Source organism: Amblyomma mixtum, chromosome 7 (assembly GCF_055824585.1).
Source record: "Amblyomma mixtum isolate Tamu chromosome 7, ASM5582458v1, whole genome shotgun sequence".
NCBI classification, from domain to species: Eukaryota; Metazoa; Arthropoda; class Arachnida; order Ixodida; family Ixodidae; genus Amblyomma; species Amblyomma mixtum.
This window is the reverse complement of record NC_143018.1, coordinates 47,268,740-47,288,905: the sequence shown is the minus strand read 5'-3', so window position 1 is coordinate 47,288,905 and position 20,166 is coordinate 47,268,740. Positions and strand designations below refer to the sequence as shown.

Genomic DNA, 20,166 nt, shown 5'->3' with positions numbered 1-20,166 from the left:
AGGCATGCCGGCATCAAGGCGTGCACCGTAGTAGGCGACTTTCTGGACCCGTTGCTTGTCCCATCTGGCGTGGAATTTCCATCACCGCAACATTATGGCACTGGTGAAGAGCTCGGTGGGGAGCTAGTCACCGCATACGACGAGCTGGCACGCTGCCTGCGTCGCCTGCATGACCTGCCGCTGACTGTGTCATCTGTCAGGGGTGCATCTCCGACTTTACGCCTGACAGAAGTGAGTGTGCTTGTGTGTGTGGAGTCACGTGACTAGGGAAGATGCAGCTGCATTATGTCTGTGTGCTTGACTGAGCTGGTTGGCTTTACTGTAGAACTTGGTTCAACCTGTGGTGCGCCATCTGTCACTCTTCCACTGTTTATGCTTTGTAGCAAACAAATGTGCCGTGATTCTCGGCGCACCACTCTTGGAGATGTGGTAGGGAGCCCTCCGTCACAAAAATCTCATTAGACACTCCATAGGCTCTCTATAGACTCTCTATGGACCACCTAAAGAAACTTTTGCAAGGGATATACTGTTTCAGATTTGTGGTCAATCAGGTAAATTTCATCATTAACTATGAAAGTCACCATGCATTAAAAGACAAGACATAAAAGTATGTGGGAAGGTGCTATACACTTTGCGGACTGCCAACACCCACAAGCTTAGTATGTTTTCACTTGCTGTTTGTCACATCTTTAGGTCCTACTTGTTTTTAGGCAAAGCACGCACCAACTCATAACTCGTGCTAACCATGTACGTTAGTCATTAAGCATGGAATCGGCCTTATAACCTCGACCAACGGCCACACCCGTGTATGGACCGCGTCCCCTGTTTTGGACTAGATAATTGAGAAAAAAATATGGTTTTAAGTTTTTTGTTCAATGTATGGGCCGCACCTTTATATTCCCATCCGAATTCTAAAAAAAAAAAAAGTGTGGCCCTTGCACGAGTTTACACAGTAGTTATCTAGAACATAAAACTGCTTGTCATGAAATAAATTAATGCAAAATCATTATACAGCTAATTGGCAACAAAACCCGGCATCCGCATTGACCAGCAGCAGAGGTTCCAAAAATCTCAGATGACGTCTCTGTGGTATGAAACAAAAATAATAATTCTTGCAGCTGCTCAAAGCCAGCACCAAGAGGGATGTGACGGAGCCCGGCCGCAAAAATGCAACCATGCTGTAGCATCCCTGATACTATCTCGTTTGTGTCGCCTTTGTTTATGGTGCCATGCTTTGGTTTCAATTGTAAGTCGACCCCCCCCCACATCGGATTTTCAAATTTTGAAAAATAGGTAGACCTACAATCATGTAAATACAGTAGTCCTAGGTGCCCTTCATAATTGTTTTTGCTCCACGAAGAGCGGGGACTATTACTGCACGTACACCTTATGCACATCTTTGTGTTGCAGAAATTTTATTCTGCTCCTCACTGCGACCCTGTTTTTTGCGTCTTAGGTCTTCCCACCCTTGAAGGGCTTCTTGGTGACGGATATTGGCACCACATTTGTCCAGGACAATGTGTATGCCATGCCCCTCCCATTCAAATCTCATGTCCAACACTTGGTGCCCGTCTCCACAGGTGAGGCAGTCCGGAGTGCTTCGCTTTGGCCTTTCATTGGCATGGCTGCTTTTGAGGGAGGGTGTAGCTGTAGTGCCCTGTCAGGTTCAAGCACTTGTTGCCGTGCTGAACATGGCGAGGGTCCTTTTATAGGTGCATTGTTCATGAAACCTGCCTTGAAGTTTCATTTTGGATAGAACCAGCCACTGCATGAGGAGCCAGCATCGATTGGATGGCAGCAAGCTGCTGTTCTGCCATGGAAGAATTGATGCAGATGGATAGAGACTGCAGTGCTGGGAGAGTCGTGGAGGAAGTGCTTTCTAATTAAGTTAAGCTCGGAGTGAAATGAAATTGGAAATAGGGCTAGTTAATGTATTCTTCAAGCAAAAAAATTCAGTTTGGACACAAGTCCTGCACTTTACTAGTGCTTCCATGCATTTCTACTGGGCAAAAAGTCAGTGGGGCTGTTTTATGGGGCTGTTTGTGCATTGAGTGGGGGTAATGTCTCTCTAGTCTAGTGCTCATCAGTCTATGCAGTGTTATAGCGTGGTTGCTCTACACTGCTTACTAAGCTCTGCCATAGTAGCACACAGGAGATTTGAGCCAGTGCCTCACATGTGGGAAGTATTGGATTGAATCCCCACTGCTGCCGTGTACCTGCCAGTTTTCAAATGGGTATTGAATATCCTCTGGTCTGGTGTGTGACTTTTCAGCAGTGAAATGATTAAAAGAAGGGTATTTGGACCCCCCTCTCTCAATGGATTGTTGATCTTTGGTGGACCTAAATGTGCTGAGGCAGTAATCGGACCCCCCCTTAATGGATCATTGATCTTCGATAGATCAGAATGTGCCTGGTGCAGTAAAAGCTTGAATATGGCATGGTATGGCTGGCCTTCAATGTGGCAAGTATGTGCCGCAACATGCTGCCTAACGGGACTCCGACACCGGCTGGTGTTTCTATGCGTCATCATTGAAGGGGTACTGAGGAAGGACTAATGTTGGTCTGTATCAATAAAGTACCACATTCAAACGACAAAGAGGCAAATTTATTTGAAAACGGAGCTTTTGTATGCCAGAAATTGGCAAGAAATGAAATACGGGTGTCACCGTCACCGGCCGGTTTTGCGAGTAAACCGTGTGCGTCGACACAGTTATTTTGGGCCACAGATCCCAGAGGCTAGGCTTTGCTGCCATTCACTTCCAAGCCGTGATCACAGAATCCTCTTTGATGTAGATGTCACGAGTTCGAATTGAATGGGGGGAATATTATTAAATGCAGTGCCCTCAATATGTGTAAAGTGTGCGAACATAGCCAGAGAGGACCATAGAATAGATTTTTATTAAGGGGGGACATGCGTTTTAGATCATTTTTTTTATTTACAGACCAAATGCAATGGAACTGCACAGACTTATTCAGTTTTTTCTGCTGATTTCAAATACGCAATGTGTTTATTTCTAGGCCAATTAGTTCCTGAGATATTAATATATATCATGCCATTGTCTGCTGAAACAATAGAAAAGAGATGGGCCACCAGAAATTTAATTTCAATATGCAGGTAGATACTACAATGTGTGAGGAATGCAACGCTGGAAGCAGTTTTCAGTTTTTTGTCCGTGTGGACAAATGGGCTTAATAGTTAGTTTCATGTGTGTCATGTTTTCTGGCACTGTATGTCTGGTCAACTCACTTGAAAACTAACTATTAAGCCCATTTGTCCACACGGACAAAAAAACTGAAAACTGCTTCCAGCGTTGCATTCCTCACACATTGTAGTATCTACCCACACATTAAAATTAAATTTCTGGTGGCCCATTTCTTTTCTATTGTTTCAGCAGACAATGGCATGATATATATTAATATCTCAGGAACTAATTGGTCTAGAACTAAACACATTGCATATTTGAAATCAGCAGAAAAAACTGAATAAGTCTGTGCAGTTTCATTGCATTTGGTCTGTAAATAAAAAAAAAATGCTCTAAGACCCATGTCCCCCCTTAAGAGCTAAAATTTGACGGAGTTTATTTTATTTTTTTATTTTCACAATACTGCAGACCCTCATTTGGGTCCAGGCAGGGAGGGCAGAAAAACACATTCACACAACAGTGTAGCGCATATACAATATAAAATAGCTCACAAAGTGCATTGTCAAAATCAACAGCCGTTATCACTTGTAGAGGCAGGGCGTTCCATTCGTCAATAGTTCTCGGGAAAAAAGAAGATTTAAAAGCATTAGTATGCGCGAAGTATGGTGCTAAAGTGTGATTATGATGACGTCGAGTTCTGCGCGTTTCAGAAAACTGCACATAGGGGGCTGGAGAGATACATAATTTTCCGTGGATTAGTTGGATAGGCGGGCTGTCTTGCGTCTGATGTGGAGAGGTTTAATATTATTTGCTGCCATTAACGAGGATGGGGAATCAGTTCTGTTGTACTTATTAAATATAAAACGTACTGCGCGCCTCTGTATTTTTTTCTAATTCTCTTATGTCTTTTTTTTTGCATGTGGGTCCCATTTGTGTCGCTATTTTCACATTTTCTAAGTTGTCTGTGCTGTGCACAGTTGTGGTCCACATGGAGGCCACGGGCAAGTGGCCCGATGATCTGGAGGCCCTGCGTCGTGTCAAGGCCGCCTTCCACCTGACGCTCGCTCGGCTGCTGCGCGACAATGAGCACCTGGTCACGGCAGCGCGCCCAGAGCACGTCGATGTCCTCAAGGTCAGTTGGTCAGTCATCGGGTGCCACATGTTCTTCTGCTTGTGATAAGGGAAATATTGCCACTAGTGGGTCGATCACCAGGACCATGCAAAGCTTGCATGGACCTGCGCAAGATATATCATATTTACTCGCGTGGCCGCCGCGGTGGCTCAGTGGCTATGGTGCTCGGCTGCTGTCCTGAAAGACGCGGGTTCGATCCCGGCCGGGCGGTTGAATTTCTTTGGAGGAGAAATTCGAGGCCCGTGTACTGTGCGATGTCAGTGAACGTTAAAGAACCCCAGGTGGTCGAAATTTCCGGAGCCCTCCACTACGGCGTCTCTCATAGCCTTAGTCGCTTTGGGACGTTAAACCCCATAAACCAAACCATATTTACTCGCATAAAGAAGCACCTTATTTCTGCCGCAAGGTTTTGGCCTACTAAAAGACGCATCAAAAGAAAAAAAAGGTGCCATTGCCACTTTTGTTGTGAAAAGATGAAATTTTACCTGCATAATAAGTGCACCTTCTAAATTAATTAATTAAAGGCTCTATTCAAAACCTGAGTTCCATGCTGCAGACTCACTTGTGTGCCTTTGGCGTGCACACGACACCAGGCGTGACGAAAGACAGGCGGCCCCGTCTCCGAGAACAGTCCGACTGACTTAGTTTCGATTTCGCTTCTCTGAGCTTCATGCCACCCAGCCAGCATCAGCCAGCCAATCTAATCAAGCTGAGCATCAGTTCAGATGCTGATTGGCACGTCAGTGGTGTTTTCGTCACCTTTTTGTGTCGCCGCTTCGGCGCCGTTTCTTTCACCTGTGCTTGCGTGGTTTTGGTCCTGCAGTGCGGTGAAGCCTTTTACACATGTGGTGGTGCCACTTATGGTGGGTGTGATGAGGTGAAGATCCACCGCGCCGTGAAGGATGCGATGGCCAGCAGCTCTGCTTCAGTGATCCCGACAACATGCACTCAATAAATAAAGCATTGATGGGAACGTGAAAAACAGTCGCCGCTGCGTTATTCTCATCTCAGAATCAGACAACCATTGCCCAATCTATCACAAAATAAATTTACTGCACTTCCAGAAAATCTGGACAGTTTTTTCGGGTCATTCAATTATATTCGAACATTTTTTGAAGTTTGTTTTAGTGTGTAAGTTATTTGTGGCACTTTTTTGTTTGTTTGTTTGTTTGTTTGTTTGTTTGTTTGTATTGCGGGTTCGCTAATTTGTAATTTCTGCTGAATGATTACACATGTAGTGTTGTTAGGAAGGGAATGCAGTATGAGTACTTCTTAAGTGTTCCAACTTCTGGGCAGGCCAGCTTTGGTCTTGTATTAGGCATGTAGCAGCAGCTGTGTGTTGTGCGGAGATTTGTAATTGTATCGTCTGCTGCGCAAGAGCTCTGGGATGTCATTAGGTCCACTTATTCTTTTTCCTTTTCCTACCTCTTTTTTTTCTTCTCTTTTTTCTTGCACAGTCTGAGTTTGTGTTTCGAGTGTGCATCGCAGCCCACAAGGAGATTGGCCTAGCTCGGCAGACAGTGGCGCCTAATGGGGCCATCAAGATCAAGGACACCAAGCTCAGCTCCAAGATCGAGTTTGAGACTGAGATCTTGCCCAGCCTCACCAGCACACTGCATGGGTGAGTTCACGTCAGGACACGACGAAATCCCACTGCTACTATTGCTGTGAAAGATACCTTCTGTGGTGGTACTGTAGTGCACTCAGATGCCTCCTGAAAGTTCCACCTTTCGGAATTACGTGTAATGCTACACTGAATAGATACATACACACGACCATGGTTGAAAAGCAGCATGACATACTGTATAAGCGCGTGCAAGGGCCTCTTTTTTTTTTCCAGATTCGGGGGCCAATTTTCGGGGTGCGGCCCATACACGCGACTTTAGAAAAAAAAAAATTTTTAAACTAAAAACACACCAATCAGGGAATGAACGGCATTTATTCTGCATCCAATCGTCACTCGCCGAGTATTCCGACTCTGAGCTGGTGCTGTGCTCTGGTGCACGCTCATCCCAAACGAAGCCGTGCAGCACGTCCGCTGTCAATGCGTAGCCGTTGTTCCGCACTTCCATCACATAAGAGAGCAGCTCTTCCATTTCGGGAAACTCGCACGGCTTGTCTCGGAAAGCGGGCTTTTTGCAGCTTGTGTTTCTCAGCTTGTGCTTCTGGTTGCACCATCATCGGACGCACTCCTCGGCCACGTCGAATATCCTGCCCGCCGCACGCTTGCATGTTCGAGAGCTAACTCCCAGCCGTGTAGCTATTAAGGCGCTTGCCCATCGTGCTAAAACTGCAAAGCTCGGCGGTAGCACGCGAAGGCTACGACCACCACAACTACGGCGAGCACGCTAACACGCCATAAAAGCAACAAATGGCTGGCGCTGGCGATGCTGATGTCGATGTGGATAGCGGGAGATCGCGGCGGAGAAAAAAGTTTACGATGATGATGATGATGATGACCGCGGCCTCGAGCGCCATCCATGGACGGCACTTGGAAGCTCCTGTGCGCGTGCATGGCCTCCGCGATCAAGCGCACTTTGCTCGCAGCCGGAGCTGATCGCGGAGGCCACGGCGCGTGCATTTAGAAGGCTATTCCCACCTGGGTCGTGGAAAGTTTGGGTGCGGCCCTTACACGGATTTATTTTTTTTTAAACATTTCCTTCGGGAAAACGGGCTGCGGCCCATACACAGGTGCGGCCCTTACAAGCGTTTATGCGGTAAGTTGTTTGCAGCCTCAAACCAAGAGTGACTGTTGCTGGCGATCAAACAGTCGTACTGTATGAGCTTGTAAACCTGCATGAGATGGCAGCGTTTCCTCGGCATGCTGTGCAGGCAGGGTTTGTCGCATTTCAGATGATAGAGCCGTGTGAAGCTTGTTTGGCAACAGGCTCGCACTCACAGTCACAGATCAATTTTTCAGGCATGTTTGACTTTTTGGAATTTTACGCAGCACCATCGCGCATCTCATAGAAAAATAAGTGTTATAAATGTGACTAAAATTTTGGACGTGTGGCAACTGTGAAAGACTTGAGAACGCAAAATGGCAACACAGACGAGTAAGGGAACAGGATGAGCGCTGCTTCCCTTACTCGTCCATGTTGCCGTTTTGCGCTCTCATGTCTTTCACGATTACGCACCAACAAGCCCAGCTGCAAGTACTTCTTAGTGTTGCAACTGGTTTGCTTGATTTCTTGAACCTCGCTCATGCTTAGCACAACGCTGCCACAAATAGCCAAACCATTCTTTTGTTTGTTCAGTAGAGCCTCGTTGATTGTAACTTCAAAGAGCATCGAAGAATGTTGAAGAGAATGTTCCACAGAAGTCATGCGTCAACCAAATGTTTCAAATGGCAGGGTGTAACTTGTGGATTAAAGATTACGATTCACTTATGAGTTTCACTCTGATTTTGATATCACATTGATCAGGCCTGTAGTACATGCTCCGTAACTTTGCGTTTTCAAATATCCACATGCCGTAAATTTTCTTTCCCTTTTTTTTTCCCATTCTTTTCATGGCGGCCTCGCAGGCTGCAGCAGCAGCACAGCACGTTCAGCGCAGCTTGCCGACTCGCCAAGCGCTGGGTGGCATCACAGCTGCTGAGCAATCACCTGACGGAGGAATGCGTCGAACTGCTTGCAGCTGCGGTCTACGTGTCTCCTGCCCCGTACGTGGTGCCCAAGTAAGTCGGGACTCTTCTAAGCCCGCGTCCATCACTTTGTTGTATGCACTGCTCTTTGAGCCTGTCGCGGGAGTTCCACTGCACAGCTGATGCTTGTCACCCTGCCTTCTTTTTTTTTTTTCCATGTTGCTCCCATTGTGTTGTAATGCTGAAAACTGAAAACTTCTGTTGCCACTCCGTGGGGCACGTGTTGACCCTGTGAAGTCTCGTATCTTCCATATTATACTGGTAGAGCCGGTGAAGTGGTAATCTGCTGGTGTGTTGTTTCTCATTCTCTTAACGCAGAGGAGTGGGGGGAAGACGCACTATCGTTACGATTGATCCTCGTGCAGTAGAACCTCATTAATTGAGAGTTTGTTGGACTGCTACTGTGGAAACGCGTGAACTAGTAAATGAGCTTTTGAATCATCCAAATGGGAAATGAAATTTAAAATTAAAAAGCAAACATTAAATGCATTGAATCAAACACAGCTTTTGAAGTCACCGCCATTGCACTCAACAAAGCTGCAGTTGCAGTCTGTAGATTAAGTTGAAACTATAGCACGAGCTTTGCGGGGGTTGTTATTGTACCATCAGTTCTGGCCATTGCAATTTCAGTCGCACCATTTTCTACACCAGCAGATCACATCTGTGCGTCTCTCTTTATGTAACTCAATGACTGAACCAGCACTGCATTTGCCTATGCATGGTAGAAGCCTTGGAGGCTGCAGCCAAAGTCAATTAATTATTGTTCAATTAATTAATTATTCAGTTAGCAGTGCACTTGCTGCTCATATTACACTGCAAAATTTGTGTGGTGAATTTTGGGATCACCGAAAATCGTTGAACTTGGGTTTCAAATGAACTGAGTTCAAATTATTGGTGCTTTACTGTCGGTGCCTTGTTTTCCTTGTCAGTAGAAGACTTATCTGCTCAATGTCCAGTGTACCGTATGGTTTTTCGCAGCTCACCAAGACTGGGCTTTCAGCGGTTCCTTGCCCTGCTGGCAAACCATGATTGGGCAAGGCAGCCCCTCATCCTCAACCTGGCGGACAAGTTCACAAGTGAGTTGAGGCCCACACACTAAAGCTTTACAGTGTTTATGACTGTGGGGTAGTTTGGGAAACCGCTGCATGGGCGAATATCCACTGGTGTAATATAGTATCCATCCTTGTACTAATATGCATCCAGCACTCGCCTCTTAGAATGTTGAACCTCTGCTGAGAGCGCGTTACATTTCTGGCATGTGATTGCTGGCAGAGGATGTTTCAGTCGATTCCATTGTTTTATTAGAATTGGCAGTCAGCAATGCTCTGACTTGAATGCCTTTAGAATTGCAAGTTGACTTGTGTTAGTGCACTGGAAGAGCACAGTTGCCTTATTTGTATGGAGCAACTTAAGGATGGCATTAAATGCACTGCAGAGACAGGTTGTGAAGGAACTAAGGCTGTCTGTTATATAGAGAGGCAGCACTCTTTGGTTACACCGATTGCTAAATCTGCCGCACTGATTGTTCTAAAACATGGAGGTCAGTAGACTGTCACGTCACCTGCAGCATTCAAATGAACTGCTCAACACAGCTGAGAGAACACGGAGATAGCAGAGAAATGAAAGCTGCAGGCCGCATAGATACCTGGCTGCCCGACTCACAGATGGCGCTCCGTTTGTGTATGTCCGGGAACTGGCCGACGGTCATGGTCAGATTTCGTATCGGAGCTTTGTAACTGGCAGAACTGAAGAACTCGTGGAGAGAGAAATGTGACGACTTCGTAACGAGCTTCGCCCTGAAGGCGTTTTATTGCTCGTGTGTCTTTGTGGCGGTGTGCAGAGGAGCAGGTGGCAGAGCTGCACTCTAACTTTGTCAACCAGAGGTCCACGCTGCCCCCGATGTTCATCGCGACTCCGCTGGATGGGCGTCACGTGTCGCACTGGACGCGGCACTCTCCAACGGGGCAGATCCTGCAGCGCCTCACGGCTTTGGCTAGAGAGTCGCTTCGAGTCCTGGAAGGGCAAATCTTGTGCCCTCTCGAGGCTGACATTCGGGTGAGTCAAGGACCTTTGCAGGAAATCAGGTTAGCTGGTGACACAGGACTCAAAGGTTGTTGTCATCAGCGATTCCCGTCTCGCATTGTAACCAGGTCACTTGCATGGTTTAATTTTTTTTTTTCACTTCGAGCTCATTTTGTGTCAGCTTCAAAGAGCTTTAGACTCCAGGAGCTAACTAATGCAAGCACTAAGTGCATATTGTTACGTGGCGGCCAGCCGAAGAATGAGACGTGGTGAACCATGAACAAAAGATGATTTAATGGCCGCTGGCCTAGCACGAGCGCTCCGTCCCGCGCCACTTCCAGCTTCGTCTTCGTCACACTACCCGGGGCCACTGAGCGATCGTCCCGATCGGTGACGAACAGGCGGCGAAATCGCGATGGTCTTGAGTGGGGGGTTGAACAGTATGTAGAAGATGGTGCAGTGCTGGCCGCCACGATGAGAAAGATGAGAGAATGAGTCCCGGTCTATGAAGCTTCCGGGCCGCAGGTCGCCAGGAGCCGACCGCCATGGCCCTAAGACGCGCCGAACGGCCGGGGCAAGGGAACGGTGTCTTCATGTGTGTGCAGCATCTTGGGTCAGTGGGGTCGGCAGGTCGCGTCGGTCAAGGGTCGCTTCCAGTTCGTCGTGTCGGGTGGTCAGGGCGGAGGACGGGGCGGGGGAGCAACGGCGAGGTCTGTTCAGGTCGGAGAGGCTGGGGCAAGCCGGGCGACGCAGGCCAAGAACTCACGGCTGACGCCAAAGCTCCTGGACCAGGATGCTGATGATTACCCCAGCACCTCCACCAAATGTTACGTGGCGGCCAGCCGAAGAATGAGGCGTGGTGAACCATGAACAAGAGATGATTTAATGGCCGCTGGCCTAGCGCGAGTGCTCCGTCCCGCGCCACTGCCAGCTTCGTCTTCGTCACAATATAGTTTCACCATTTCAGTTTTAAAAAATCGATACGCAAAGAAAGTGGCAGCAACTGAAAAGCTCGACAATTTCCATCATTAACTTGGAAAGGCGTCTGATAAATGAAACACACCTGACTGGTGTGAGGGTGATTGTTTCCTCCCCCCCCCCCCCCCCTTTTTTTTTTTGTCAGGTCTCTGTTGCTTGTATGCTTAGCCAGCACATATAAATATGTAATTCACGTCTAATTTTTCATTTGTTGTTGTTTCCTCAAATGCATGCTCATGTGTGGACTCCCTGTGTCTGCAGCAAATATTCCGGCCTCCTCTTGGCCCGTACGATGTGATCATCCACCTGGACGAGAAGCGGGTCCCCACGGCACACACGGCTGTGGACTGCAGCGTCACAACTGGCCTGAGGCCGTCGAAGAGCAACATGCTCCCCGTTGTTGGCTTCGACGTCGTCGCCGAGTACGTGAAGGCCCTTGAGGTGTGTGATTTCACTCGTTACCAAATACATTCACTTCTAACTCTTCGTGAGGTTATGAACGTGTGGAATTTCAGCGGCAACACTCCATCTTGCCTGTATAATCTTTTGAGTAAAGAGCTCTTTCATGCAGTCAATTCGTCAAAGTGATCCTTCAGGGTGAGGCTTAATAAGAAAATGCACTTGCAACTGACACTCTTGCATCCTATTCTATTACCCACAAGTGAAGGGAGCACACCACTAAGGGTGTGCTCCCACTGGAAGCATTTCGTGTGCCTCACACAATTACACACTGTGTTGCAGAATAGGTGGGGGTTTATGGGGGTTTAACGTCCCAAAGCAACCCAGGCTATGAGGGATGCCGTAGTGGAGGGCTCCGGAAATTTCGACCACCTGGGGTTCTTCAGGTCAGAAATTTCACATCGTCCAAAATGGACATGGTCCATATGCGGAAGCATGGGAAATGTTTTCATGCTGATCTGTTCACAGGGTTGATGGGATTTATTTATGGCTGCGTAGCCACAGCTCACTACTCACGGTGCATACAGCGCGTCTGGCGATCGTGACGTTGGCGATGTGCAGGCCACGTGCTGCCTCTCGCTGTTCTGTGAGCATATGGCGTGACTAGCAGTTACGGAGTTGGCGATGTACGAGCAGCGGTTAGTGCTTGAGGGTGCAGCCATGGCTCTTGTGCTCATATCACCTGTAGTGGCCCGGGAGAGTGTTCGAAACACCGGAAATTGTGCACATTGGCCACAATACACTCCGACCGAGGAATTTTATGAATTCTTATGATCCCGAAATTCGTATCAAGCGGGTTCATATCGATATTCTGCTGTATTGCCACGTATAAGTAGACTCTCAATGTAAGTCAACCCCTCAACTGATAGACCTTGCTGGCCAAAAAAATGTTGATTGAAAATATAAGTTGACGCGTACATCTCCCCTCCCTGCCATTGCACTTCATTGTGTAGTTTCCTATGGGACGCCATTGCGGTGTGCACATACCGTATTTACTCGCGTAATGAACCCACCTTTTTTCCACATAGATTGACATAAATTTAGGGGGTGGGTTCATTACGCGGGAAAAAATTTTTCGAAATTTTTGAGAAGGTCGAAATTTCATGTCACATTGAGGAAAATCGCGGTCACAACCTTACCTTTATAGTACAAACACGTACGCGATGAATGTGAATAAAAATACATTTTTATTCACAAGCCTCTGGCTACTTAAGACCTCACTCGGTCTCGCTATCTGAGTCACTTCGACTAATGTCGCTTGCCACATCGTCAGCATCGGCGTCGGCCCACAGTGCGTCGTCTTCAGTGCCGTCAAGGCTGTTTGAGATGCCGGTCTTTTTGAAGCTGTGGATGATGACCTCAGTGGATATCATGCTCCACGCTTCTAGGACCCATCGGCACAGCATGTCGATGGTGGGCCTCCTGATCTTGCCTGCGGGAGTCAGGTCGTGGTTCCCCGCGGCCATCCACTCAGCATAGAGCCGCCGCACGTTGTCCTTGAAGGGCTTATTCACTGACACATCAAGGGGCTGCAGCAGTGATGTAAGGCCACCTGGGATGACAGCGAGGTCCGTGCGCAACTCGGTCATTCGGCGGCGGACATTTTTTTCGAGATGACCGCGGAAGCTGTCGAGAACAAGCAGCGATGGCAGAAGCAGTGCTCCGGGCCGCCGTCCCCAGACTGTTTTCAGCCAGTCGGACATCAGATCAGCCGACATCCACCCCTTCTCATATGCGCGAACGTGGATACCAGCCGGAAGAGCTCCCTTTGGCAGAGTTTTTCTCTTGAAGATAACGAACGGAGGCAGCTTCCTGCCGTCCGCTGTTATCGCCAACATCACGGTACACCGCTGCTTCTCAGCGCCTGTCGTCTTCACCAGCACACTTTTAGAACCTTTGGTATCGACCGTGCTGTTTCTTGGCATGTCGAAGCAGATAGGCGTCTGGTCCGCGTTCCCGATCTGCGAGAGCAGAAACTTTTTCTCCTCACGGACACGAATAACAAAGCGGTGGAAATCACGCACTTTGTCGTCGCAATCCGCCGGCAGCCGTTGGCATAACGTTGTGCGTCTTCTGAGGCACAGCCCGTTCCGTCGCATGAAACGCGTCGTCCAGCCAAAACTGGCCTTAAATTCATTTGCGGGAATGCCATGGCCTCTTGCAGTGGCCCGCGCGTGATTCTGTATGAGCTCATGGGACACGGCACATCCTTCATTGCGGAGCCTCTTGACATAATTCAAGACTTCTTCTTCCACGCGAGGAAACTTGCCCTGCTTCGGCCCTCGAAAGGCGCGGCGATCTTTCTTCGTCGCTCTCAGTTCGTCCTGCTGGTTCCTCCAGTAGCGCACACGCACGGGGTCCACACTGAAATGCCGTCCAGCCGCACGGTTTCCATGCTCTAAGGCATGCTCCACAACATTGAGTTTGAAAGCTGCCGTGTAACTAGCGTAACGCCCCATCACACAACGCACAGCACGCACGAAATAACGCCAAGGCCGTACACAACGCACAGCAAATGCAGAGGACGCACGAAATAACGCCAAGGCCGTAGCGCGCACTCAACTCCAACAGCAACAAAGCGAAGTGCTAGCGAAATGGCGACCAGCGCCGTTGAAGTGCGTTTGTCTTTACTTCGCACTGCCGCCGCCGCGCAGGCATGGCGCTATAAGCAGAGGTTTCGTTTTCGATTTCATGGAAGCCACTCGGCAACGTGCACGATCATCATCATCGCTATAAGAAAACGATGAATTAGAAAAGTTTGACAAACTGGGTCTTGAAATACAAAGAAAAAATAATAGCGTAAATAGAATAGCGTAATGGAAGCTGCGTCACCCCATTTCAATGACGATGCTCCAGTAAATCCCTTTTGCGCATCCGCCAACGAAGCACGCAGTCGATGCCCGCGTTGTTCGTGTCGCCGGTGCTCAGCATCATTCGCTTCAAAAGATGCTTATCACGGTGCGATCTGACAATTTTATGGTCGTCGACAGCGCCGGTCATTTCCGCCAAGATAACTCGAAGATGCACACACACGACGCATGGACCCCCAGGGCGGGTGCGCGTTATTTCGGCGACGGAAAAAAAAAAATTCATTTCTCGTCTAAGAAAGTGGGGGGTGGGTTCATTACGCGAGTGGGTTCATTACGCGAGTAAATACGGTAACTCGAAGCAATACATAACTCGAAGCAATAACGTATAACGGGCCTCAGCATGAAGCCCTGTTTGCCTTCATCATCGAAACTAGCCTGTATCTTTTCCTGTAATTTATTCCAATGGGTGAATTTGCACAACAGAAAAAAGAAACGTAACGTAAAAAAAAACATTCGAGGAAGCAACTGGCAGCGTGAACGAGCCGGACAAACAATGTGTGATTCGAATTTTTATTAGCGAAACTGATTTGCATATCAATTAACTTTTTTTTACTTATGGAGCTCCATGAATTGCTGGGGATGGGCGCTGGCACGGAGCGAGTACTACCCACCGCTCGTCTGAAATTACCTTAGACCTCTGCAAATAGGGCGGCTCTGCAATAGGTCGACCCCACAATTTCAGATGGTCATTTTTTTAAAAAAAGGTTGACTTCGTCGACTTCTTTGCTGCAATACTATAGAGGATGTTGAAGGAAAACCATTTGGTGACATTAAGTGATGAGTTAACAACAATTAATCACTATTCACAGTTACGAATTGTGGACTGCCCATGTGACCTTGATACATTCCATCATCATTGCGCCCTCAGAGGGTTGCAGAGCAACACAAGAAGTTGCTTGAAGTTTCATTGCATCTGCCAGCAGCCATTATTCGTGACGCTTAGACCCTGTCTCAATGGTTGTGTTGAACCAAAAAAAGAATTTTGATCACAGGTTTCAGGTTTTTATCATGGTTTAGACCACCATTGCTTTTACACTGCATTTACAGTCCACATTCTGTGACACCATTTGATCCATTGCTCAATGTGCATGCCTTCAGCTTCAGTCATTGTTGGCTCTATGTTTGACAGATTATGAATTCTCTTTTGCAATAGTCTCTACAGGACTGTCAAATCGTTTCAGACATAACATTCACAGTCTGTGTACACAACAACCTTGAAGCTTATCGCGTCATATTTTCTGAGCTTTTTGCATTATCTGCCTCTGCAAAAAGAATAGGTGACTTCGTGATCCCTTGAGTGTCTGTTTCCTTCACTCACTAGAAAACATTGTTAACGATTTCACAACCAGCGAGATGCTTTTGCACAGTTGTTTGTATGTCTGTAGAAAATTAACAGTTGGCGTTTGGCATTTCAAAACATACGATTGGGCTTCCTTTAGGCCTGTGTAGACTGTGTTGTTGGCTTGTTCGCAGAAATAGCGAGCTCCATCTGAAACTGTTTATGCTTTTAATTTTTTTTCTGGCTTTTTTTCTGGTTTGAGCTGCGGCTTTTTCTTCACATGTGAAAGCGGCAGCTTCATGTTGTGTCCGTATGAGGTGAGAAAGCATTGCACCTTCTGCAGGGCGCATACGGGGAGTTGGCCCTGTTCTTCTACGACCGCTACGGAGGCAACCTGGTGGCCGTTCTGTGGAAGCCAAACGCCTTTGTCCCCCAGCCACTGAAGGTGAGACTGGGTTTAATGTGCGCAGAAACAAGTGAGAAGAGGCCAGATAGATGGCACCACTTTCAAAACAAGCTTTCACATCTGACACGCAATATAGCTCATTGTGTGGGAAAGGAAAATGAAAGAGTATACACAGATGAGACAGGGCAAGTGCCTAAAACAGTCTTTTCCGGTTGCAGACCTGCTCTGCTTTCTACCCTAGTACGTTCCATTACTTCATTCGCAGTCATGAAAAGGGCTAGATGGAGGCCTAAAGGACAGTATTGTTTTCTTTAACATGGCTTGGTATTTCTAGCCCCAGCGAACTTGTTGGCCTGCTAACACTGAAAGAGACCAGTCATTGTTGACCAGTGCATAATGTTGCCACTGGGCCCAGCTTCTGCACTGGCACGGTAACAGGCTCTGCTTGTCTCTTTCTCACTGTTGTTGCCGTCTTCCATTTTCATCTTTTGATGGCTTGGGCAGACCAGTCTGGTGCTTGTTTGAGATGCTACATCTAGAGAGTGAAGTTTTCTGCATGCCATGCATATAGTATGAAGTCTGAGGGAAGTGTGTGTAAATTTATTTACTTACTGTATGTACCTGATTCTAATGTGCACGGTTTTTTCCATAATAAAAAATCATCTGAAAGTAAAAATGACATATGCATTGGCGTTAAGTATGAAAATGAAACTACACGAGCAGTGCCTTAGGTCATCGGGATTACAAAATGGCAGCTTGGTGAGCCAAATGGCATTAGGACTGCCTCTGCACGTATGGTGTTCCCGAAACTTGTATGATTGGCAGAAGCAAAGCGATGGGATTTTTGCCAACAAGTCGACTGAGAGGGGTTTCAGTTGGCCGAAGAAGGGCCAGATTCGAGAAATAGAAGAGCTTGCCAACTTCATGCATCAACAGCGAACAGATCACGGACCTGTGACTACGGGAGTCTTGAAAGTTAAGGCTGTGCATTTGGTGATGCAGGAGGGCTTAACATGGGTGTAGTAGTTTAAGGCAGCAGGTGCTGGATAACAGGCTTTACGAGAAGGCATGCATCTTCAATTCAAAAACAAACAGGTGTCGACCAGAAATTGCCGGAGGAATTTGAAAAGCTTGACGCTTTTTGTGTTTCATGCCTATCTGCTTTGACGTGCCTGCCACCGCAATGGTGGAAATGAAGGGGGCGAAACAAATGCACATTTTTTCCCCTGGTCAAGAAGAAAAAACAGAGTAACCATAATGCATTGCTGCACTGCGGACGGGCACAGACTGCTTTCGTTCCTAGTAGTTTTCAAGCACAAGACACTCCCAAAAGGCATAGTGTTCCCAAGCAATACTATCCTGTGCACCAATGAAATAGGGTGGATGGTTATAGGCCTCGTCTTGGAGTAGAACGCATTGCAATTTTTTTCTCTGACCATGAATGGGTGCGCATTACAGTCAAGTAAGCGCAGTATTTTAATTGATGAGTTCTTATCTTTGACCACTGTTCTCATAGCTGTATTTGTGCATATGTGAGTTGCAAGTGTACTATGTAAAGCTCTGGCAAAACATTGCCTCCAGTGTGTGTGTGTGTGGCTGTTAGTGGTAGTACTTTGCTGCCAGCAATTGACCGCAATATCTGGATTGGTGCAGGTGTCCCACATGGGGGGTTACTTGCTCAAGGGCAAGGACATGATGGTGCCCAATGTGGAGGCCATCGTAGAAGACTTCAGGATTCTCGGAAACGGCCTGGTGGCATCCGTTGAGGCAAGGACCAGCAAGTGGACCATCTAGACGGTGCTATGTGCATAGGACTCCGATTTTTTTAAATTAAAGAGAAAAACGACTTGTAAATAAAGAGCATGATGGATGCAGTGTTTGAAATGCTGCTGCTACCCCATCACATGTCCACATGAAGTGGGAAGACATCTTTGTTGAAACACTGGGTCCGATATTGTGAAACGTGAACAGCTCCAATATGCCCAACCAGAGCTTTATGGTATGTGGGACAAGCCGAGGTGCTGTCCTGCTCCGTAAAGATGGACACACCTCCCTGGAAGACATCTTTGTTGAAACACTGGGTCCGATATTGTGAAACGTGAACAGCTCCAATATGCCCAACCAGAGCTTTATGGTATGTGGGAGAAGCCGAGGTGCTGTCCTGCTCCGTAAAGATGGACACACCTCCCTGCAGTTTGTCCTTAATGTCATTCACCTTTAGTATGTAGGTTGTTTTGCTGGTTGCATGTACAGTAAAACCTCTTGTATAGGTTTTCTAAAAATGGGGTGGGGGGGATGTATTTATATGGGAAAACACAGTCCAGACTGCCTAATTTTGGAAAATGTGGATTGGAATTTCTTGGCATAAAGTTGGAACCGCTCTTCTTCTAGTGCTTGTAGAATTCAGACTGCATTTGCATTGTCCTTAGCACAGAAGAAACTTCAAAACACATCGATCCACCGATGGCAGTGGTGAAAGTAGCCGAAATCTCTTCCATGTTTTTGGATGTTTCACCTCCTTCCGTTATTGCACTGAGGAAGCCACTGGAGTGGCTGACTGTCACAGTATTCCTGCTCTTCATGCTGCGTTCCCCCAACCTGGCCCACTTATATGTGAGCGCACCGTTATAGTTCTGAAATTCTCCCCCCTAGCCTTTATAGACACTGCAAAGCAGCAGCTCCAATTTGCTTCTTCGTCTCTGCTGGAATGGCCTGCTCGTATGTTAGCATAGCTCATTCTGTTATGCTGCTCTCCTTGGTGTCTAGTATGCACTGTAAAGAAACCACATTGGCGAGGAACTGTCGCTGCATTCCAGCTCTTCGTGTTGCTTGCACCCAGGGTTGGCCAACTCGTATGTTTGCATACGCGCGTTTAGTCTCTTAACTGTATTATATGACTACCATTTGTCGAAACTTGAGCATAGTAGCATGGAAATCGTGTTATCTGGGAACGCAGTAGCCTGAAGCAAAAAATTACGAGGGCACTGAAGTCTGCTTCAGAGCAAGAAATGCGAAAGCATTGCGTATGTTGCTGCTGCTGCTGCGTTTGACTACTACACCACTTCGGCAATTTCTCGTTACGACATACTGCGACACTTCTCATATCCGGTCTTGTTCGTTATATCCGATTTTTCGGTTATGACATAATTTAATAAGAAAATTGGTTTTTGAGGAAAGGAAAGGGTGCAGCAACTCTCACATCTCAACATGTCTGGCAAAGCATACAACTGAAGGTGCTTATGTCATCCCTCTGAAACCCTCGCAAGCTAGCCTCCAGCTTGACTGAAACCTGTAAGCTATATTCAAATATAGATGCTATGACACCACCCGGAACGCTGCGTGAGGAACTGTTGCTCGAAATTCTGATGCGAATGTTGTCTGGAATACTGCTACCAAATTGAGGTCAACCAGTGATGCCATCGCTGGGGTTTCATCTACACCTGGAGGCGGATGCGGTTTTGCCTTTGGGCCTCTCTTCTTTCACTCATTCATCTCCCATCTGTTTCAACTCTCTTCTGTATTCATTCCTTTATTCCTTATTTATTCCTTTATTCATTTGCATTACTACATACTACACTGTCATCACACAATGAAGTCTGAATCTGACATATGAGGTCACACGAAAGGTACCACTTTCCGTGGACACATTTTGCAGATGCGGTTAGAAGATGACAAACCTCACAACTAATGCTGAGAACATGCCTTGAAATAATATTGGCAGACACTTTATCGAATTTTGTTCCTATGCCCTATACAGGTCCTGAAGCCACTAAAAGGCCCCAATAATGCTGCGACTTGGCTAGTCAGGACATTAATAAGTGATTACACTAGACACCCAGACATGTCAAACAAAATGGTGAGCACCCATTTGTTTTGTCTGCATCTGTCAAGTGTACCACAATTACTTAATAATGAATCCCTCTTACACTCCCCCTTCTTTCTTGGTCCAGATTAGACTTGATACCCAAGGCTCCCTTTGATCCTACACTATCTCTTGTGGCCTTTCTGTCATCATGACTGCTTGTGCTGCACCACTGATGGTAAGACGCCACTACTAGCGGAAAGTTTCCAAATGCAGGGAAAGAAGGCAGCACATTTATAACTGTCAGCAAAATGAAATGCTTATGCAGCATGAGGGAATGTAACCTTTCTAACAGCTGAAAGGGAACAATAACACAGAGAGTAAAAACTGAGACACGGGGCGAGCTGTCAGCGTTATTGTTCCCTTCTG

General features: G+C 47.1%; 1 protein-coding gene across 1 annotated transcript in view; it reads left to right on the top strand.

The window, feature by feature from the left end:
* Mat89Ba (nucleolar protein 6 Mat89Ba) overlaps window positions 1–17,852 on the top strand; it is a 38,600-nt gene extending 20,748 nt beyond the window's left edge. The window contains exons 13-22 of the mRNA XM_089552485.1: window positions 3–231; window positions 1,457–1,580; window positions 4,121–4,275; window positions 5,733–5,896; window positions 7,802–7,954; window positions 8,900–8,997; window positions 9,762–9,976; window positions 11,183–11,362; window positions 15,873–15,974; window positions 17,589–17,852. Of these exons, the coding sequence (XP_089408611.1) occupies window positions 3–231; window positions 1,457–1,580; window positions 4,121–4,275; window positions 5,733–5,896; window positions 7,802–7,954; window positions 8,900–8,997; window positions 9,762–9,976; window positions 11,183–11,362; window positions 15,873–15,974; window positions 17,589–17,729 (1,561 nt within the window). The 3' untranslated portion in view covers window positions 17,730–17,852. The remainder of the gene's footprint in view (window positions 1–2; window positions 232–1,456; window positions 1,581–4,120; window positions 4,276–5,732; window positions 5,897–7,801; window positions 7,955–8,899; window positions 8,998–9,761; window positions 9,977–11,182; window positions 11,363–15,872; window positions 15,975–17,588) is intronic.
* Window positions 17,853–20,166: the final 2,314 nt, after the last annotated feature.